Below are 24,039 nucleotides of genomic sequence, written 5' to 3'. Positions count from 1 at the left end.
GTGTACATTTTTACTGGACGAGGCCGAAGCGTTAGCTCCACATGCTGCTGCATAGCTGGACTTCCGAACAAAGCGGTTCTGTCACAATACTCGTCTAACTTAAATGCTTTTTAACTTGGCAGTGCACATTAAGGAGCAGGCAGACAATATGCAGCATTCTGATTGTCAGATGGAGACACAGTGTGCAGATCAAATTAAACAGGAGTCCTCATGCTCGGATAGTGAGGAGTGCAGCACGAGTAAGGCAGTTATGCTGGCCAGCCTTTACACCTACCACAAGCCCTTATGTTCAGACAGTGCAGGCTATGGTGTGAGTGAGGCAGAAAAGTTAGCTGATAAACTAAAGAAGGAGGCCCTGTGTTCTGAAGGCATGGAGTGCGGCGTGACTGGCATGAGCGACTTGGCCAGCATGGCCGGTGTGGATACTAACCATGATGTAAAGGACGAGCTTGTGTCCGGATCAAAGCATGTGAAGGAAGAGCCTTCGTCGGAGAGCGAAGAGTATGGAATGAGTGAGGCAGCCATGCTGTCAGACCTGTATGCTGACCATGTCGTGAAGGAAGACTTAGTGCTGGGGCCGGAGCATCCACATCGGCCAGATGTTTCTCTGGTAGTCCTCGGTAAGTTATTCTAGATGATATTATTTGTAAAAATATTGACATTTTTTTTATGAAAAGAGCAGGTTGTTACTAAAATTATTTTAATTAATATGTTTAAAAAAAAATGTATGGAAACTTGGAATGTGTTTTGAATTACTAGACAAAATTACACTTCAATAAAATAAAAATAAAAAATAAATAAATAATGTATGGTAAATCAAGAACTGAATTATAGTCAAAGTCCAACAGTCGCACTTCACTCGCGAATTCCTCTCACAAAAGGATAAGTGAACGTGACGTCAAGGTCACTGAGATCCCATCTTGTAGTATGGAGTATGGACAAAACAAGAAAATTGTGTTTTTGTCCGTGAAATATTGCGTTTATATACCTATATAGTTGCTATACAATATTTTTTTGGATAAAATGTAAGGAATCGAATGGTACCCTTACTTTCGATGTTACCTTAACTTATAGATATTTATTACATTTTATAAGAAGATAGCTACCGCGAAATAAACAACACATTCGATATCTTTTTTTCTTTTGATATATTGGTAGTTTTCTATTTTACTGGCACTGTATACTACAGTTTACGTTTTAGTTTTTAAGTAATAAATATATGTAATAAAGAAATTATGTATGAAATTATTTATCGGTAACTTGCCTACAGTGAGTAAAAAAGTTAAGTACATCTTTTAAAGATTTATCTATGACTTATCGATAACAGATTTATCAGCCACAAAAACCACTATGTCTGCTAATGACATTATGGTTTTATTCTGAGCAGACTGGGCGCTAGATGTCACAGACGGTTTCCTCCAGGAGTCTCAGAAGCACACCTCTGCAACGCAGCCGGCAATGAAGGGCTGCTGCGTAAGACTGGAGCGCCTCCACCACGGAGCCCCAGCCTTGCACACCATACAAGACACCACTCACACTGACAGCGAACCTGAAGATGAAATGTACACTAAAGTTGACTGCGAGAGAGTGACTGAACCAGTTTGTGATCTTTGTGGTAGGAAGTTTTCTCTAAAGTCTGATTTATTGAAGCATGTCATGACCCACATTCACACGTGTATGGAGCAAGGAGGCAACGGGGCCTGTTGTCCTGTTGTCGTTGACTATGGTAAGTTCTTGACCAAATTAAAAAATGGCTGCAAGTAGGTCTCATATAGTGATACCTAGCGACCCGCCCCAGCTTCGCACGGGTTAACAAATTATACACAAACCTTCCTCTTGAATCACTCTATCTATTAAAAAACCGCATTAAAATCCGATGCGTAGTTTTAAAGATCTAAGCATACATAGGGACAGACAGACAGCGGGAAGCGACTTAGTTTTATATTTTGTAGTCACAGTAAATTTACTGCCATCGCCGCAGGATTAAAACTAAAATGAAAATGTATAAAAGTATCAAAAATTATATGGATAAATGATTTTTTATTTTTAACAAGCTTTTATTAGGTCGACCTGTATGTAACTATTTAATGGAATCTAAGGTAACTAATTTAACCATCTTCCAAGGATCGTAGCATCATGAAAATTGTCAGCTGTATGTAGTTCTGATGACAATACAATAATATGGTACTGTCGAACTGATCTGATGATGGAGACAGGAGGTGGCCATAGGAACTCTGTGGTGAAACAACGCAACCTAATTGTGTTAGGGGTTTTTAGAATTGTCTCGATGAGTATTAGTTGTCTGTCGTAAGAAAAGTACAGTCAGCGATAAAAGCTTGTACCAAAAATTAAATTAGCATTAACAGTTAGATGTCAACTGTGGATAGTGAAAATTTTTAACGTTTTCTAATAATTTGTTAGACCAAGTATTGAATATGTTACAGTATGTTATATATTTGTGATCTACTCACAAAGCCCTTTCATTTGGTACCCCACATGGTAAGTATGTTTAAACGAAAATAAAAAAAAAGTTTGTACTGCCGACTTTATGACGTCACAGCAACTACCCCAACCACTTTTGCGCTTGTCATCTCATATATTTGTGTTCAGGGCATTGCACTGAATGCATCGATACCATATTCAGCCATATCCGAGACGACTTGAACGAAAACTAACCTAAAGCCTGAAAAAACGGCCTACTATAAACAGTATAAACGTCCAACAGAAAAAAAAATCATTACTAATTTAGTGAATCCGTTTTCAAAAAAAATATCTGTAAAAGTGCAAGATAAGAAGACGTGCTAATAGATACCAGTACTTGTTATTTCTATTGCGTAACAAAAGGTGTACAATTTCACTGACTAAATCTATCAATTTTACATTTTTGCGACTAAAGGGGCCCACTGATGACCAGTCCGCCGGACGATATCGGCCTGTCAGTTGTTCGGAGCTGTCAACTTTTTGCTCAGCTGTCAGCTGTTCTAACTGACAGGCCGATATAGTCCGGCCATGAAGTTATATTTTTTAAACTGGAGCGAGTTGTCACTTTTTTTGCCATACTAATTTGAACCTTATCACCGAGACAGAAAGTTGTTCGTACCAGACTAGAGAAAACGGTCCACTTGAGATAGAAAAACCCGAGCCCTGTGTCTCACTCGCACATGTTGCCAATGTTAAAAAGATACCATTGTGGTAGAAATTATATCATTAAACTACTGAATTTAATTACCTTCTTATACAATTTTAGTGCTATATTCAGATTACAGTTCTGATATATTTTAAGTAATTTGTAAATAATTATGATGCCAATATTATTAACTGATTAAACCAAGCGCATACACAGCAAAAGAAAACCTAAATTTTAGTATGGTAGGATTTGTAGTAACTTTAAATATTAATTGGTATCCCCAACTTGATGACATTTCTTCAAAACACGTGAATGCAAAATTTCTTAAAAATTGTGAAGAAATGTTATGTTAAAGGTTGTTGGAGTGAAATAATTGCTAATTGTGGAATATTGTTTCACAAGAAAGCCACAATTATTACATTTTACTATAAAAATACAAGACAACATTGTCAAACTCATTAGGGTGACTATGATGTCGGCACGTTGTGAATCGGTCTCACAGAATTCTTATAATTAACGTAGGTAATGTAAAAGTAAGTTTAACTTAATAGGTATGTCTTTATTTCGGCATGTTTAATTTAAGATTTGTTATAGAATACCTAATTGAAGGGATGTTTACAAAAACAACATAACTGATTAGAGCGGTTGTCATTTTTTTAAGAACATGTTAATCGTTTCAGGTGTCAACCAGTGTAGTCAGTTATGTTGTTTTTGTAAACATCCCTTCAATTGCCAAAATTAAAAACCAAAGTGCTTAACTGCCAGTGCTTTTACACCTGCAATCTCTGGGTCAATTTTACGCAGAGGACGTATAGCGCACTCCGTGTGCAATATAATAATGCATTTAGAGCGTTGCTGGGGCTTCATCGGAGGTGCAGTGCTTCGGGCATGTTTACGGAGGCGGGAATTGATGGCTTTCATGCGATCATGAGGAAGCGCTGCGCCTCATTGTTAGAAAGGATGCGGGGGAGCCCTAGCAGCCTTCTAAAGGTGTTCGCCGACAGGTGGGATTCACCCATGCTGAAAAGATGGATCGGCCTTCACTCGACATTGGTAAATTTTAATTGGTAATTTTTAAATTTTAATTGATGACATGTTTGTTGTTTGTTGATGATTATAATTGATTTTTTATTATCGATCGATTTTTTACATTTATTTTTATTATATTAATGTTTTTATTTATTTCTGTAATTAATATTTCAATTATGTAATTTTATTTTTTACCTATTTCTGAATTTTATTGTACCATTGTAGTTTTAATATTTTATTGACAGTATTAGTGAATGTGTGCTCATCCGGTTTGTCTGTGTTTTGTGACTCTGTATTATTTATTAACAATAGTCTTAAGTTATGCTTTAATTGTAAATATACACTAACACTTTTATGGGCTTTGCCTGAAATAAATGATTTTATTATTATTATTAACTCCTTAAACATTACAGACTCTCATTTATACATAATATTTTGTTACGGAAAAGGTGTGTCAAACTGTTTATATATATGCAATCGATTCTTTATAGGTAGGACACATTTCCGTCAATAGAAAAAAGGCACCAACTTTTAAAAAAACCTCATATTTGCTAAACAGATCTTCAATGACGCTTACACTTAAAAAAAGCTGAAGTGGACAAAAGGGAAGCCTACCTTTATGAACATACCATGAGTGAGTGCTAAAGAGGCCGACTACAAATGAAAGAAAAAACCCGACTACTTAAAATTTCACTTTATTTAGAAAATGTCACACCCTACTGATATATTTCATGTTATCCTAATATCCCACATACAGATGTCTTATGGTCACCCTAATTAGAACGAGATGCAGGGCTCTAGTTTGACTTCTCATGTGGACACACTTTTTGGTCAATGTACTCGATCCAGTTTATTAACTCTAAATCCGTGAGTCCGGCGGACTGGTAATCAGTGGGCCCCTTAAAATCGATACCGGCTTCTTAATTAACCAATGACTTAACAATGTGGTTTCAGTATTTGAAGAAAAGCTGTTACGGGAGTGCGTCCTTAGTCGAGACTCTCCGCTCGCGCTCCGAGACTGCTGCGTGCGGCTCGAACGCCTCCAACACCACGAGGCGCTCGCCGGCAACGACAGAACACATACTGACACGGAATCTGATACTGAAAACATATATGCTAGAGACTGTATCATTAACAATCGCCGGACTGCCCAAGACGCAACAACTAGTGACACGGACAATAATAATGAAAATATATATGCTAGAGACTGTAAGAGAAAGTTTATATGCGATCTTTGTGGCAAAAAGTTCGCGCAAAAGGGCAGTTTGAAAACACACATACTAAGCCATACTGGAGCGAAGCTTTATTCTTGCGATATCTGCAAAAAACGGTTCACGCAAAAAAGCCATTTGAACACACACACATTAAGCCATACTGGAGCGAAGCCTTATTCTTGCGAAATCTGCAAAAAACGGTTCTCGCGAAAGGGCAATTTGAACACACACATACTAAGCCATACTTTAGCGAGGCCTTATTCTTGCGAAATCTGCAAAAAACGGTTCGCGCTAAAGGGCAATTTGAACACACACATACTAAGCCATACTGGAGCGAAGCCTTATTCTTGCGATATCTGCAAAAAACGGTTCACGCAAAAAGGCCATTTGAACACACACATATTAAGCCATACTGGAGCGAAGCCTTATTCTTGCGATATCTGCAAAAAACGGTTCACGCGAAAGGACAATTTGAACACACACATACTAAGCCATACTGGAGCGAAGCCTTATTCTTGCGAAATCTGCAAAAAACGGTTCGCGCTAAAGGGCGGTTTGAAAAGACACATACTAAGCCATACTGGAGCGAAGCCTTATTCTTGCGAAATCTGCAAAAAACGGTTCGCGCATAAGAGCTATTTGAACATACACATACTAAGCCATACTGGAGCGGAGCCTTATTCTTGCGAAATCTGCAAAAAACGGTTCGCGCTAAAGGGCAGTTTGAAAAGACACATACTAAGCCATACTGGAGCGAAGCCTTATTCTTGTGAAATCTGCAAAAAACGGTTCGCGCATAAGAGCTATTTGAACACACACATACTAAGCCATACTGGAGCGGAGCCTTATTCTTGCGAAATCTGCAAAAAACGGTTCGCGCAAAAGGGCAGTTTGAAAAAACACATAGTAAGCCATACTGGAGCGAAGCCTTATTCTTGCGAAATCTGCAAAAAACGGTTCGCGTATAAGAGCTATTTGAACATACACATACTAAGCCATACTGGAGCGGAGCCTTATTCTTGCGATATCTGCAAAAAACGGTTCGCGCATAAGAGCTATTTGAACACACACATACTAAGCCATACTGGAGCGGAGCCTTATTCTTGCGAAATCTGCAAAAAACGGTTCGCGTATAAGAGCTATTTGAACATACACATACTAAGCCATACTGGAGCGGAGCCTTATTCTTGCGATATCTGCAAAAAACGGTTCGCGCTAAAGGGCTGTTTGAAAAGGCACATACTAAGCCATACTGGAGCGAAGCCTTATTCTTGCGAAATCTGCAAAAAACGGTTCGCGCATAAGAGCACTTTGAAGACACACATACTGAGCCATACTGGAGCAAAGCCTTATTCTTGCGAAATCTGCAAAAAACTGTTCGCGCTAAAGGGCAGTTTGAAAAGACACATACTAAGCCATACTGGAGCGAAGCCTTATTCTTGCGATATGTATCTGCAAAAAACGGTTCGCGTATAAGAGCTATTTGAACATACACATACTAAGCCATACTGGAGCGGAGCCTTATTCTTGCGAAATCTGCAAAAACGGTTCGTGCAAAAGGGCGGTTTGAACAAACACATATTAAGCCATACTGGAGCGAAGCCTTACTCTTGCGGTATCTGCAAATTACGGTTCGCGCGAAAGGGCAATTTGAACACACACATATTAAGTCATACTGGAGCGAAGCCTTATTCTTGCGAAATCTGCAAAAAACGGTTCGCGCAAAAAGGCCATTTGAACAGACACATACTAAGCCATACTGGAGCGAAACCTTATTCTTGCTTATTAAGATCAGATATTTTAAGAGTTAAAAAAAAACATAATATGCGATGTACGTTAAATGAACTTTTAGCACTCGACACGTTTAGAGTACGTTTAAAATAAATAAATAGATAAAATAAAAAGCCTTTATCAATAGGGAGTATTACACTAGTGCAGCGGTTCTCAATCTTTTTTTTTGACGGAACCCTTTTGGAAAGCGAAATTCTTAATGGAACCCTACAATAAAACAATAGTTTTTAGAAGTGTATTTTTGAAGTGAAAACTTCTTTAGCGGCGCTGGACACTTTTTGAGGTGGGGAAAAAATGATAAACTCGAGACAGCTTCGCGGCGATCACATGACCGTAAGGATCGTAAGGGGCGTAAGGTTTAGATGGCCACTCATAATCGGGGAGCGGTGCTCAGGCCCGGCGCCCCGGCGCGGAGGCGGGCAGCTTCGCGCGCCGCGGTAGGGTGCCGCGCGCGCAATAGGATAGGTTTGGTTAGGTTAGGTTAATTTAGATGGCATTTAAATCAATAAAGTAAAACTCAATGTTATTTGACATTTATGTTGCGGATTCTTTTTCGAGACTCTACCTACCTATGATCCGACCTATGTTCAAATAATTTGACGTTGTCATGGCAGTATGTAAATAAACATGTCAATGAAAAAGTGTGTTCTTATTTGAGAATGATAATAATATATGTATAATAAATAAATAGAAGACCTCCGCTAAACGTATGTAGCGTGTTACCGGGCGTCGGTCAAATATACATAATAAATAAATAATCATATCGAATAACAATAAAATTAATCTAACGTTGTTTTATCATTCATGTTCTTGTGTGGTATAATAAGCTTTAGATATAAGTTTACGCTTTACATAATTCTTAATCATAGCCGTTGCTCCATTAAAACAATAATAATTATGTTTCATACGATCGGGTAATGTTTCCTATAAGACTCGCAAATCTGGACTATCCCTAATCACAAGATCGCTGTAATCCGGACCGTTGGAGGGGCAGGGCACTACATTAATATGGGCCAAGAAAACAATTCAATATTCAGGAAATTTTGTTTCTTCCCTGATTAAGAGACCATGCCTTCCATATGAAGTGGGAAAATGTGAAGCAGAAGAGTTTATCCGAGTTTAGTACTGTGGTTAGTTGCTCATTTCTGTAGTTTTTTTAATAGTACTAGTACTAGTACAACGTTTGCTATGTTGTGAGTAGATTGGTATGTTAAAATAATGAATGATGGAAATGATAGTCAAAAGTTATTTTACCATATTTATTTATCATCATAAGTGTATTACATCGACACATTGCCATTAAACATATGAATTTAATTTACAAATAAGATTTTCTTTTCTACATACATAATATTTACAAAATCCTTATCATTTTACATTTAGCTACACAGATTCCGTCGTTAAGCAAGTCCGTGAGCAAATTGAGGTATATTACTTAATTCTATCCCCGTAAGTAGGTGTGTACATTCGTAACATTAATCTAACATAATTATTGTTGAGATAATGTATGTCTCAGATTAACTATTTTAGTGTTTTAAACAGTTGTGTTGTACAGTTAGAAATAATTACAGTTATTATTGGCTTAATTAACCCCTTGAGGCCTTAGTGGCAAAGGGGCTGTTCATAAATTACGTCATCTATTTTTGTCGATTGTTGACCCCCCCCCCCCCTAAAATCATCCAAAAATCATGCATAGTATGACCCCGTTTCTTCCTAAGTCATGCTACCATCATCCGATGTCCAGACCCCCCAAATTTGGAATGACGTAATTTATGAATAGCCCCAAAGAGAATACCCCTGAGAATTAAGGGGGGGGGAGCAGACTGTTGCCAACAATGGTAACCTTGCTGATTTTCACCATGGTAACCTTGCACGCTCAGAAGCTTGGTTAATTACTGTGTTGCCATCCATTTAGTGAATTTTGTAACAAACACTTTGATCTACTTACAGCCAATACCAATATAAACCACTATATTTTCCAACTAGTGATCTGATACCATTTTGTATCAGTAAATCTAAGGCATACATTATTTCAAGCCCCTGTAAAAGTATGAAATAATTAGGAGGAAAGTGGACAGAAGAAATATACTGCAGCGGTCCGTCCGGTAGCAATACGCGAGAAGCGAGTAGTGATGGTTTTTCTTAGCAAGTGTTTCCATTTATTTTAGTACAGTCAAATGTAAAAATACGGGTGCCAAAATCATACAACTTAGTCAAAAATATATCCCATAGTTCTTAATTCAATGAGGAGCATTTCTCAAAAAAATTGTTTCATTCCCTTTTTGTTACCAAATGTGTAAGGAAATCTGGTAACAAAAAAGGATGTTTCATACAAACTTTCTTGGACATTTTGGGAAATATGGTGGAAAGTGTTCAGCTTCATGTACTTTACCAGCATACCAATTTTTATAGAAATCTAAGATGTGATCAAAATGTACAAATTATTTGAGAAATGCTCTGAGGGACATATTTTTGAGTATGATGAGTGCACCTATATTTTTACACTTGACTGTACCAAAGATGAAAATATGCATTATGCACCTCTTTTTATCACACGGAATTTTCTATCGCTATTCGCGTCCTCGCCACTGGTAGGTCAGCTGCCTGTAGACGGGGTGGGCCAAGCCCATGAAATATCATAATTTTCGATTTGATTTTCTAATATTAAGTAATTGTGTTGTGTAACCATATAACAACGGCACTAGTTTCAAGTTCAGAACTCTTAATATTTCTGTTATGGTTACTCGATTAAATTAAGTTTGCTACTGAGTTTGCTCAATAGAAAATCAAATTGAAAATTTCACATATCAGCTTCGCTCCACCTCACAATAAGGTTAAAATTAAATTCTACTCTTAAAAAAGATTTTCTATGCAATTTACAAATATCTTAATGATCGTATATTTTTTAAAGATCAGTCTAACATTCGATAAAAATTTACAACTTTAATGTCTAACGTGTTATAGTTATATTTATTAAGGCTACGGCCTTAGCGGGCCTCTTTATCTTTTTCCGAAATTACTGCCACTATTATGAACTTATAGTAGGGAAGTACCTATGAAAGATTGACGGGACTATTAAGGCCGTAGTACACAATGGGCCATCGCCGGCCACTCCAAGGGACGCAGCCATGCGGTAGAATGAGATAGCAATATCAGTTGCTCCCTCTAACCCATAAATGCGTCCCTTGGAGTGGCCGGTGATGGCCCATTGTGTACTGGGGCCTTTACATGTTATGCTATAGCCATGATTTTACTAATTATAATATTACCTATTGCATAATATTTTATTTTCTTGCAGGGTACATTTTCAAACAATTCTTTATTTATTACGTGTACGAACACTACGAACTCAGCCTTTTAAATATCAGAAATGGTATGATCGTATTTTTTCAAATATTAATATCTATTGAGTGGATACATTTTACTGTTGCCAGTCCACTTTGTGATTTGCTTAAATATCGTCTTGCATGTCTTTCCTTTATATAGGTAGGAACAAACGAAAACGACGAAGGTCGATCAATGGTCAGCTCAGAGGGTTACTGATTTTATATATTTTATTTCTTTCGTACACGGCTGTCGACATAGGCTAGATTTCTACATTTTACGAAGCCAAAGCGCAAAAAAGGTGCAGGTATAGGTAAAATATGAAGTACTTATACCGACGATTCTAGTGAATTTGAAAATAAATAAGTTGAACGGATTTCATCATGGGCCTTTTCGTCTATTACAGACGATTTACGGTTTACCACCGGAGATATAGTATGTTTTTGGTGGTTATTTAGTAACGACATAATATACATTGATCATTGACATAGATATCTAGGGACTGGCTTTACGGGCAATAATAACGAGGCATGACAGGGGCCAGTACAGCGGTGTGAAACCGCTACAACGCGATTGGTTGAGAGTTCGCATCACGCGCGCGATTGGTTGACGAGTTCGCATTATGCGCGCTATTGGTCGCAATTAGTTGCGTTAGACTGCACGATTGGCTGGAATTCGTGAGTATCACCGCTGAACTAGTACCATTTTTAGTGGCCCATTAGCCCGTCCTTAGATACTAATACGTCAATGACATTGATAGTCTAGAGTCGTGCGTGATATATAAATGATACACCTAATACATGATAGAGATCTCGCGGAAAATGTGCTTCAATGAGTACTTAATTCAGTTCTAAATCTTGTGAACATTTGTTTAATAATCTTAGGCCATTAGCACACTCATTTATGGCATATAAATAAATAAATAGACTCCTTAATCTACTAGTAGGTAGGGCTGATTTAGACGGTGCGCGAACTCGCATGCGATTTTAGTTATATCGCGAACGTCCAATTTAACCGACCGATCAAAACCCGCAATGTAATGAATGAAACTCGCATCGTCTAAATGAGCCCGTAAGTATTAGGTTATCATGAATAGGTAATGTAATAGGTATAAAGTAGGTAACATACGTAAGAGTAAATTTTCCGTTAAGCTCTGTTTTTAAAATGCCATATTATACTAAAATGGCAGTTCGGTTGGCCTAATTTGTCCGAGTGATCGGTCATATTAGTACAAAATTGGTACAAAACTGGATGATTTGAGTACTATACTACTACTACTAGTCGGCCAATAGAATTGTCATTTTAGAGTCTGTAATATAAAAACAGAATTTAACATTTGATTCTGTTCATGTATCGTAAACTGTGTGAGGTGTGCAATAAAGTGTATTGTATTGTACATGGATATACCTACCTATACAAAGCGTGTCGTCTCAAGGCAGTGCCCAATTTGTGCATAGCTTTATTTGTCTGACAGAATAATGAGATGAGAATGTGTGGGAATGTGGAATAGTTTTGTAATTTCACGAGTTTCTGTCCCAAGTAAATGAAAGTTGAAACAAAGATGTAGAAATAGTTTAAGTAGGTACATTAAACATTGAATTTTTAAATGAAGCGCTCAAGAATACCCGACACGAGAACGTGTATTTTTTTAATAATTTAATGATATAGGAGGCAAATGCCTGATGGTAAGAAGTTACCGCCCATGGAGTACGGTATTTTCTTGAAGGTTTAAAGGTCGTATCGGTCCAGAAGTACCGCGGGCGACAGTTCATTCCAAGTTTTTTTAGTTTAGTTGTGCGAAGTATATCTTTGAGCGCTTCATCTTGACATATATTATTGTAACTGACTGTACGTTACAATTGGAGTGAAGACATTTTATTAGACGTAAAAGGGCCATTCTTTATTTTTTTGACAGATTTTGATCAAAAATTGTAGGTTTGAAGAGCTCCTCATTCCGGTCAGAATAAACACGAAAATCACGAAATCCCAATTTTGGACAAAAAATGTATGTATAATTCCGTTGAGCTACGAAACCAAACGTTACCAAATTTTATCAAAATATATAAAAAAAGAAAAAACAACAACAAAATAAAAAATAGCCCAAAAACTACCTACACCGTTCATGTACACAACAATAAATACAATACAAAAAACATCTATAATATCTACAGACTACAGACTAAGTCACCGTCTTAAATTATTTGGTGTAAAGATCCGTCTTAGTTCTAGTAAAAATTCAGCATTACCTTCGTACGACTCTATTTATTAGCACTCTTTTGTCAAATTAACTATTTTAAATAGCATGTAACGATACTATAATTTATTCGTAGATATCGAGTACACTTTAAATAGGCAATTATTATAGCATTTTTCAAATAGCTTGGGTATGGTAACAGCCGTTATTTCAACACATATTTTCGTCTTAAGGTAATACTATTACTTATTCTGTGCTTAAGGTTATAAATTGTATACCTAGCTGTCACCATACTTACTCGTGTGAAAAATACTATAGTTAGCAGTTTTTTGCGTAGTAGTGGCATTGATATTTTTTCATCTAATTGGTTTCATTTTGAAATTACTCGCTGCGCGCCTTGTTTTTGCTTGCAACACGTAGGTACCTATTAGTGCAGGTGAGATGTTCTCAGAGTAATTTCACAATAAGATGTAATTTTTTAGGCTTTTTAGGCTCGGTTCTAAGAGGTCGATTCTTATTTAACAATTTTTAAATGTTCTAATCTTGTTTTGGTACGACCTTGACGATCTCTCACGTTGATTGGTGCGCGTGAGATGTGCTATGAATGATTCGTATTAAGGTTTATAACAAAATCGAAATTTACCATGATTAATTTTTATAAACGAAAAATATGTATCGGAATATTCGAAATGACATGAACGAAGTCATGTGGTAATTTCTCATTATCATGTTGATTTATCCTATCATATTTAGGTTTATTTTATCGTCATCGTGGGTTTATGCAATTTAGAGTTTAAACATAGTAATATGAAAAAATCTTTCAGAATTTCGCAACGCCGGGGCGGACTAGGTAAGAAACTCTATTACGCTAGCTTCGCGCACTTAATAGTCTTAATATTTATTCTAACAATATACAAAATCGTTGGTGTTTCGTGATGTTAACCCTATCTAGAATATTACAAACATACACCTTAGCATCCTTTTAACGAACGTGATTTAAAAATTTACAAAATGATCAGTAATATTTCAGCGTACTCTCTTTGTCTTATAGAACTATAAAAACTTTAAACAATATAATTCAACCTCGTACGAATTGGGAGTCGATTTACAGTAGGCATTAGCTAAATGTTTTTGGATATTTGGTATGTAACCTACCTTCTGAAATGGCACAAAATGCTTTAAGGAAAATGCACGAAAAAATGCGACTATACAGTTCGTAACTATCATACAACTTACAAATGCATTCCAGTTTAGGCCAGCAAGATACGGTACCTAAAATCCTAAATTATTACATAAACGGAAATTCGAAGCCTATTTAAGTAAATGATAAGCTCTTACCTGTATGCCTAGTAGGGACTTAAATCCCATTGTGATGTTAAACGTTTTCTTAGGCGCATTGATTGTGCAATAATGGAGGTACGATTGTCGAAACGGAGAAATACTGATACTTTCCCGATATACATCCGCTATGATTAGATTAGATCGATACAATCTAGGGTTTAGGTTTTCAAATAGTCTTTATGCCTTGTAATGTAAGTTTTGCTCCTACCTGCCTAAACGTGGTGCTCTAAGCAACTACTTAATTTGCTTATTTGCTAATCCGGTACAGTGCTTAACGTATTTATCGAAAGCACTTCATAGCAGACACCAGCAGGAACTTTTCAATGAAGAGATCAGAGTCGAGGGCAGCAATGTGTGCCGCTCCGCCGACTAGTGCACTGGCAGTGTGCCTAACTTATCTATCGGGAGTACTTAATAGCTGAAACCAGCAGGAACTTCTCAATGATGTGATCAGAGTCGGTCGACTAGTGCGCTTGCGGGGTGCGGCAATGCGTGTTGCATGTCGTGTCGGTGGTCCGTTTCTCGACATTCCATAAAAAAGGGGGCATGGCCGGCTTCTCGTAACTTATCTATCGGAAGTACTTCATAGCAGAGACGAGTAAGAACTTCTCGATGAATAGATCAGAGTCGAGGGCAGCGATGTGTGCCGCTCGGCCGACCAGTGCGCTAGCGGTGTGGGGTAGTGCGTGTTGTACGTCGTATCGGACCACGGACACGGAGGACGCACGCGAGGCTAGTGGAGATACCATGTTGTGTACCTGGGGATTGAACAAGAAAGTATAATCAATTTAATAATTGTATTACAATGCACAATGATTGAATTATTTTGTTGGAACAATGGCATCGGGTACAGATTGGCATAGCGAAGGAGCAATGGCCTCAACCCTCTTGTGAGAGAAGGCTGGGAACCAGCAGTGTCAGGATTGACCTGATATGCTTGTTGTTGCTGACTACGCCTGCTGAGCCGGTAAAGAAAGTTTATGATCCTCAAGGAGTGAAAAAATTATATTACCATTTCTCTATAAGCTTGCCCCAACAACGAGGTATCCTTCGCCGCCGCCTTACAAAGCTCAAGCCGAGCTGAATGCAGAGGCACATAACGGTCCTGCCCCGATCCGCAGAGTAGAATGTGCTTGAACTGATGCAACTGACTGCGCTCGCTCAGACGGTAGAGGAACGAGCGCCGCGGGTCGGACGCGTCACGTAGTGATAGTTGGAGGAGGGAGCCGGACTTCTTCCATTTTTGCATGAACCACATGCCTGGAAAGAAAAAATAAAATACATATTAAATTATAAAGAATGCGGCGGCTGTTTTTGTATTGTGATCATGTGATATATCCGCTGGAATGTAAAGGTGAGGAATGTCAGCGGTAGGTACATTAATGCAAAATTTGAGAAGTGCCTAATAACTTTCACGAGTTTTACCTTATTACTATTTTTTATAGAAATACAAGTTCATACTGTAGACATCCATATCTGTAACTGAAATAATATCTTACCTGCATTGACTAATCCACTGGAATTGTACAGCGTTCCAAGATGAGGTCCGCTCAAAGACAAGAAAGTATGTAGCTTGCCAAGAAATGGTTTCATTTGCGGCCTCGCCAGCGCGGACCTGATGATAATTGTGCCCAGAGAGTGGCCTACGAAGCTTATTCGAGCTGGCTCGTTAGAGTTTTGTATGTGTGTAATAATTTCTTGAACAAGCCTGGAAAGGAAATTTTTAGTTAAAGATGCAGTCTCAATAATATTTAAGTACATCAAGATTTTTCAGGAAACTTGCAAGTTGAAGAATCAGCTACTGTCATCGAAGAACAGATCTGAAATGCATTATATGCCAGCCACACAGGAAAAGTAGTATTACTTTGAAGATTAGAAGCGATAATAAAGAGGTTACAAAAGAATTCAAAACGCTAAGGACATTACCTGTCGGTCATGGTGTCAAAATCAGAGAAGGTATCTCCTTGATTACGCTCCGACATAAGGAAGTCTAATCTAGCTCCAGGTAAACCTAACTCTAGGTATGTCTTCACTAAGCGTAGGTCTGCTGCGTTACCATCTAGGCCATGCACGCAGATAATTAAATGCAGCCCTGAAATGTAACAAACATGTATCAATCCGCAAGAGTTGAAAAAAAAAGCAAAGCCAATCCAACATGGGATTAAAGTTACAAAAAACTTGCAGTTACTTGGCGTTACGCTCTTTATCATGGACCAAGTCAAAAGCACTAAATAAAATTTTAAAAACTTAAGTATAAAATGGATTTTGACAAGTTTACCTTCTGGATTAAACATCCTGTATTCGTCACTGATATGAAAATATGGCAGAGAGCCCTCCACGGGCAACGTGTAGTCAGAGTAGATAGCACCTGGGTACTTCACGCTTTGTCTAAACTCTTCTCTGCACTTCACGAATAGGCGCTCTGACTCGGCCAATCCGAAAATGCTGACGAAGTTGCTCTCCCGTTGTTCTGAATTAAAATTCGGAGATAATAAAAAGGCAGAGAAAGCAAGAAAGGTAATAAAAACAGGTGCCCTTTAAAGTTATAAGGATTTATTTTATTGTTTACTCTACATCATACATTTACTCCTTAGGTGCAACAATTTTTGTGCATTAAAGTGATGATCTATGTTTTGACATGAAAAGCAGGCAGCGCTGCTTGAAAGCTAAATTTTATAGTGTTAGTGCAATAAAGCGTACCTTTATTTCCATTATCGTTCCTAGAGGCTAATTCGCCAGTACTCTGGCTTTTATTCAGTGTGCCACCCGAAGTAGTACCATTTGAGGTGACCGATTGCAGAGGTCTAAGTTTTCGGCGCTCTCTAATACCTGATGCGAAGCCGAAAAGATTAGTTAGTAGCAGAAGCACACGAAATACACAAACGTACATATTTACAGAAATATTTATAATTACAATAATACCTTCACAGACGTGGTATAGTGGATTATCTAATTCGAGGGTTGAGGGCTGGAGTGATTGTTTTCGAGGTGTTTTAGAAGGAGTAGAGGATTTGCTGCTCTGTCTGCTTAATTTCGGAGACTTGGTTGTCGGTGGGTCCTGAAAACATATTGATATTAATTTGAGGTCAATGTATTCATTACTCAAATTTTTAATTATGTGTTGCAAATACTATGATTGGCCTTACCCTAAATTCGTCAGGAGGGGGTGGGGCATCTCTGAACTGCTGGGGTGGGGGTAAATGCTCGTAATCATTTTCAGCCTGAAAATGGGCGAGATCAATTTCAGACCTCGCTCTGTTATGATATTTCTGTACTGCAGCCGCCCCGTTTGATTTATTGTGGCTTTTGCAATTACGATCAACTGTGAGACTTCTAATTTCGGCCGCTATCAATTTTTCAGTGTATTCAATTCGGTCTTTTAATACTTTTTTCACTTGTGGAGTTGACTTCACTGGTTCCTGCGACAACTTTGGCGATATCTCCTTTCGTAAATATGGATGTAAGTTGTCACTGATTGTTTGAGATTTCTTTACCATCCCTTCATTAGATGTTTTAGGCGTGCAATTGTAAGATTTTCCTTGAATAGCACTAAATGAATTATGTCTTTGGTTAATTTTACCCATGTTAGCCGGCATTTGCTGAAAACAGCTGGCCGTACACGTGTCTGAGTTACAACCAGCGTCTATTCCATTACTATGCATAAGCTTGTTATATTCGCATTGGCTATCCGTGCATATAGAGTCACTACAAATTGTGCATTCTTCACACACTTCTTTATCACAGCATTCAATTTTTTCATTTGGATTAGCCTGTGCTACTTTAACAGCTAATTTTAAAAGTCTTTCTCTAAGTTGATCACCGTTAAGGACTGTTCTTTTGAAGTCGCTGATAGTTTCACCTTCAACTTTCCTACAATCAACTTCATCATTGGAAACCTTAGATCCAGTTGAACTCACAGGAGGAGGGTAATTTTGGTTTAATTGACAACTAGCGTTATCTGGAGTCGAAGGTCCAGAACTACGCCCACTAGATACCCATCCGCTCTGTTCACTTAAGCTTGAAGTAGAATTGCTTCTGCTTCTCTTTTGTTCTTTATTAGAAAAGTTTTCAGGTGGTAATATTTTAAAGTCTTTGTCGGCGATATCAAGTGGCGGTGATTCGAATGCTGGAGGTGGTGCTAAATTCGGTAACGATTCAGATCCAAACGTATTATTAATATTAGGCTCATCCAATACAGAAGCAGCACTTCTGCAGTGACGCAAAAGTTCTGGACCATGATCTAAACTGTAGGGTACACTTGCTGACGATTCCAGTCTTCTTAGCTCAAACGGTATACTATCGCTGCTGGAAGATGACGCGGCTTCAGACATTAGTTGGGTCATCTTCTCGGAAGGTTTATGTTTCGAACGTTTTTCTGGTTTTCCACTAGATCTCCCACTTTTTGGCGTAGCTATACCGGATTTGGGTGTTTGTCGTCCTGATTTTGGAGTTGTCAAACCAGATCTGGGAGTAATGGCCCCTGATTTAGGAGTCGCTTTACCAGACCGTGGCGTTCCTCGATCAGACTTAGGCGTGCTACGATCCGATTTACACTGTCGGTCTGACTTAGCACTGTCCCTTGATCTAATAGAATGGTGGCTGTTCAAAGAATCTCGACTTGAATTAACTTTTGAGTTTTCTTTCGTGCCATGATTCAGTTTTGATTCTTTAGACCGACTCTTCTTATGCCTCACAGATGGCATTGTCGAATGTGGTGTTGAGGGTGGGGTTTTCGAGTAAGTCGATTTTGAAGTTCCGTCACTGCTTCTGTCTAATGTCATTACAAATCCACTATCATCACTACTTTTGCTCGATTTCTTCTGGTAATTCTGAATTAAACTACCGGTATTAAAATCGTAGCTCCAGTCGCCTTTTTGCAGGTAATAGTTCAATTCGTGTCGCAGTTGATTCCTAGCCGCTTCGATATCAATTTGCGGGTTCTCCATATTTTGATGAAATACATGAGTAGAGTTAGACCTATGAACATGTTTGTTAGAAACTAAGCTAGTCTGATCAGTCACTTGATTTTTTCCACTAACCGGTGGATAAGAATTACGTGGAGGCAACATAGGACGGGGTAAATTTACACTGTAGCCTCTTTGGAATTCTAAAGGATTACGAATTATATTATTCACTTGCGGAGTACCCTGATTACCGAAAGTATAACCGTACACTTGGTTAGGATTCGTTCGACCGTCGTACTTATATCCTACGTTATGAAATACTTCATTGTTCATTCCGTGAGGTGGTTGTATATTAGGATTAAATGGGTTTTTGTACTTTTCTCTGAATTCGCTTATGTTTCTCCTATAGTCGTCACCTTTGGATCCACATCTGGTTGTGGTGCTGGTGGGATAAGCAGTGGTGGTGACGCTACGAGGTAAAGTGGTAGGTTTGATTTGATGTGGCGGTAGATACGGTTTGGGAGGATAGTTTACTGAGGTATTGGAGTTATTTCGTACGTTTTTCGCAAGCATTTGTTGCGAATTATTAAGTGGTGTCATTTGTGCGACTCTCAGCTGATCTAGTGACTTGCTATGTCTAGCGGGGAGTGTACTGACGCCACTGGTGATTTCATGTTTCTGATGGAATACCTCGTTTATGTCATTCGGATCTTTCCCTTGTCGGGATGTGTGGTTATTTTTGGTTACATCCAAAAGAGTGGAAGCGGAGTATCTCGACATTTGTTGTCCCTGTTGAATGGGACAAGAGGCAAAAGCGTTGTTAGGCGGTAGTTGGATCTCGCTTATTTGATTATTCTGCACGATGTATCTATTACGTCCAGTAATTTCTACTTTGGGTGTTTTATTGATTTCGAGCACAGCTTGTTTGACTAAGTTCCTCTTAGGGGATCCACTGGTTGATTTTTGGGGGGTAATGGTGAGCGTAGCTTGTACGACACTGGAACCAGCACTACTAGATTTGGGTGATTTGAACTGCGGTTCTAGGACATCAATGATTGCCTTGGGGAGAGTGAGCGTAACTCGAGATGCCTCGGATGAAGGCCTTCGTGAATCCATCAGAGAGGAGACACTACAGCCACAGTCTTCACTTAGCGGGTCTGTGCACAAAAAAGGATCTGAAATAGAAACGCACAATTGTGATATCGATGCTATGAAAAATATATATCCTATTTATCCCTGAATATGATGGGTTGATAGGTTCGTAAAAATATCAGAGTAGCTTGGTCTGATTCCCAAAGGTGACGTTGTTTTTGATTACTTCTTAAATAAGATATACAAAGAAAGCTTACCGCTTCCAGATTTACTAGCATTCGAATTTAAAAATGACCGTCTTCTCGCAAATTCTGCGGTGTCCTGGTATCTGTAATTGAAAATAACATTATTTCATTCACGCGAGTGCGATTCACGTTGTGATTAATGAAATGAAATGAAATGTATTTACTTGTCAGAATATGGGTTTGTAAAATAACTGAACAGCCAAATAGACCGGCCAAATAGTGTAAGAAGTGTAAAACTTTCAATATATATATATACCTATATAACAATATTAACAACCAGAATTGGGTTCTCTTATGATCATTACCACTTTCGTATGGTCCATATTGATCTAAAACCCTACCGAGTCTATTCAAAGTTAGACTTGTGAACTTAGATCTAATGAGCATCTCCTTTCTGTGACTTACCGGTCTTCAAAAATGATGGGCATGATATGCGGATCGCCATCCAGCGCGATGCAATGCACGGGCAATGGCGGCAACAGCGCCAGGTAGCGGCTCCGACGTGCCGCCTCACCCACGCTCTGGTACGACTGGTAGTTGCTGTCGTAACAGCCCGCCAGCGAGTGCCGCGGGTTGTCCAGCACGAAGAAGCATTCCGAGAAGCGTTTGATGCTGGAATGGTTGAATGGGATTAGTTAGTTGTTTTCGGTTTATTGGACAATTAAAGGTCACCACGAATTTTTTTCGTACACAATTTTCATCGCCCAACCGTACGTAAGTACGCGATTTATTTAGGCCATTTACACTAGAACCAATAAATAGAAGGTAGAAACCCTGGTGTACAAACACAGCCTTACTTTTTATTAATCTGATACCCGAGCCAAGCTTGTCTGTGTAAGCGGCATAAAATTAGGTAAATATATAATCAGGTATCTCCGCTTACCGTAGCGCGTGGTGGCGCGCGGCGAGCGCATGATGCACGTGGGGCCGGTCGGAGGTGTGGTGCAGGAACGCGCGCCAGCGCAACGTAACTTCCGCGCATAGTCGCGCGATGTCGTGCGCTGCGCCCATCGCCCATTCCTCTTCTTCACCCGCTTCCGACTTCTGAAAGGAAGAGAAAAGTAATAGTCAAAGGTTGTGAGAACAGATTTATTGGCTCATTACAGCGGTAAATTGACTGCATATTAATTTCAAACTTCGGTTGCCATATAGCTACAATAGATATTCATTCGTAGCAATAGGGTGACAAAGTCAAGTTTTCATTTATTGGAATTCGGTTGTTATTGTCAGGGATTAGGTTAAGTGCATCATATTGTTTAATACTTAGTCCCACAGGTTCTTGTAAATATTCGTTATTTTACTGAAACAAATAATTGTTGCAATGCGAAATGTAAAAAACATCAATCAACATCTTGTACTAATGAATATCCTACACGAGGATCCGTTTCAGTAACGGATAGGTTTAACAACAATAACTTGCTGATATTCATTACGAAATCTAATATGATTGAACAGGAATTACTGCGTACTAACAGGTAGGTATCGTATTCGTATCGCCTTTTCCTCTATTATTTAGTTTAGATCATTCAGAAGACAGAACCGGCTTAAAGACCTTTAAATAATCGTTAAAAAAAAACAAGTGCAGTGATATACTTACACGCATCAGCTTTCAGCTGCTAGTGTATTAAACAATATAATATAGTAATAATAATAGGACTAGGTTGCCGGCTTCGGAGAGAGGGTGAAGTCATTTCTCACCTTCTGTACATGGATGACCTCAAATTATTTGCACCAAATAACCAAGACTTGTTGGACCTACTGAAAACTACCGAAGTCTTCAGTAGTGCCATCAACATGGAGTTTGGTGTCGATAAATGTGCGGTTATACATGTAGAGCGGGGGAGGGTTGTAAATTCAACAAATTTACAACTCTCTGAGACAATGGCTTTCAGATCTATCTCTGAATCAGAAACCTATAAATACCTTGGTATGTCACAGTCGTTGGGTATTGAGGACGAGGGTATTAGGGGAAACTGGGGAGGGTTGATCACCCCTTTTGTTTTTAGCATACATTTTCTTAACTATTTGTAGTATTGAAAAACTTTATAGACCATACGACTCAGAATTTATCTCTTCATTAATAGTTTGAATTACAACAGATTTGTGCAATAAATTAGATCATTATTTAATGAAAACCCATACTGTTGACTTTTACCATGTGTCCCCTATGTAAGGGAGACTTGTTTACCCCTGGTCGGGAGCCTTGATCCTAGGGGGTCAAGTGACCCTGGTTCTTGGGACACATGGTAAACATATTTTTACCATGTCTCCCCATACCAGATTCTCATTGATTATATAACTCGGATCGCTATTAGCAATGCATCTATAATTTGTAAAATACACAGCAAACATATATATATTGCATCTTCCATGCTTTAAAGTTGTATTTCCGGTAATCAGATGTCTAAGCCGAAGGGATCAAGTCTTCCAGATTTGGGGACACTTGGTAAAAAGATTGTAAGTGGTAATGTCATATTTCGAGGGTAGTATCTACATTAATTTATTCACTTTATCTACAGAAAATTAATATATGAAGATATCAAACACATATTAATCCATAATCTTATACTTTTAAAAATCAAAGTAATCGTATTATCCATAAAACAACATAAAATAGGGAATCAATTTTTGTACCAAAAAAAAACAAAAATCTAAGTTATTAACATAAAATTTCTTGTAACAAGCTAATTTTTTTAAAGTTCTTATGAAGGTATTTTTAGCGTCAGATACCTACAGCAATTTTAATTTTTTTACCCATCACTGGTCGTTATTGTTTAGTATAATAAATAAGTTTAGAAATTTACTGCTCACGTTTCGAGGACGGTGTTTGAGCTGCATAATCCTAAAATCCTTTCTATGGACCGTCGGTTCTATAGTACATAAGGTCGGAAAGCCATTGAAATAGCATTTCATCCATAAAAACAAATATCGCCGGTTGAAAACCAAATATCGTTATAAGTGTTTTTTGTCGACCGAGTAACATCCCGTGTGTGTAAAACGTTTAACTTGATAAAAAAGACCAAGTACGGGTAGTTCGTAAAATGTTGATGTCAACTTTAGTCAGTCTTTTCAAAGGCCACGGGGATAATTCCGTTTTCGGAACCGGTTGTATAATTAAAAACTGAATTATACGCCATTAAATTCCGTTTTAATAAACAATAATGAGTCAAAAACCTTGAAAGTTTAAATCAGTGTTTCTCTGGTCGTACTTTCGCGGCATGATTTACTAAAGAAAAGAAAATATTTATGATAGTTCTATGAATCATTTTGTAAGTAAATTTATTACAATGTATACTTGATCGCTTTGGGGGTGACATGATCCCGGAATCATATCTCCCCTGAAGAAAAAGACAAAGTCTCCCCATACATAGTAAGATTATAAAACGTGCCGTACTCGAAACATGTGTTCGCGTATATCAATGTAATCCAAGTTAATCATCACTTCAATAAACAACAAATAAAATAAGCACACTCACTAACATAATTTCCATCTCATATTATAAAATAAATCCAGTTAAAGCTTATCGAAAATTGAATATAGTACGCAGAAAATCTTTCACCGTCCGTCATTTTTGAACCACTGACTTTTCCGATACAGTGCCATGACAGAACGTGAAGTTAGGAACGAATGAATGAGTGTTACCAGCGCAAAAAATTGTATCTCGTTTGGTTTGATTAAAAATGAAGTTTACCAAGTGTCCCCTAGGGATCGACCCTCCCCACCCTCACCTAGACGGTCGGTGAAGGAGCGCTTTTTCAGTCGGCTCACAAAAGTCCT

At 38.3% G+C, this 24,039-nt stretch overlaps 1 protein-coding gene across 3 annotated transcripts in view; it reads right to left on the bottom strand.

Moving 5' to 3' along the window:
• LOC134651902 (protein FAM135A) overlaps positions 1-24,039 on the bottom strand; it is a 148,906-nt gene that overhangs the window by 102,906 nt on the left and 21,961 nt on the right. For 2 of the 3 annotated variants that reach the window (XM_063507001.1, XM_063507002.1), the window contains 6 exons: positions 21,145-21,305; positions 20,667-20,873; positions 20,274-20,344; positions 17,167-20,099; positions 16,943-17,078; positions 16,610-16,849 (listed from right to left, as the gene is read on the bottom strand). In XM_063507001.1, the coding sequence (XP_063363071.1) occupies positions 16,647-16,849; positions 16,943-17,078; positions 17,167-20,099; positions 20,274-20,344; positions 20,667-20,873; positions 21,145-21,305 (3,711 nt within the window). In that variant the 3' untranslated portion in view covers positions 16,610-16,646. Of the gene's footprint in view, positions 1-14,602; positions 14,779-15,032; positions 15,281-15,519; positions 15,729-15,946; positions 16,113-16,298; positions 16,491-16,609; positions 16,850-16,942; positions 17,079-17,166; positions 20,100-20,273; positions 20,345-20,666; positions 20,874-21,144; positions 21,306-24,039 lie in introns of those variants that run through there. The other variant, XM_063507000.1, reaches the window with a different exon arrangement.

This window comes from Cydia amplana, chromosome 11 (genome assembly GCF_948474715.1).
Source record: "Cydia amplana chromosome 11, ilCydAmpl1.1, whole genome shotgun sequence".
In the NCBI taxonomy this organism is placed as follows: domain Eukaryota; kingdom Metazoa; phylum Arthropoda; class Insecta; order Lepidoptera; family Tortricidae; genus Cydia; species Cydia amplana.
The sequence above is the reverse complement of the archived record's forward strand: the minus strand, read 5'-3'. Positions and strand labels throughout refer to the sequence as shown.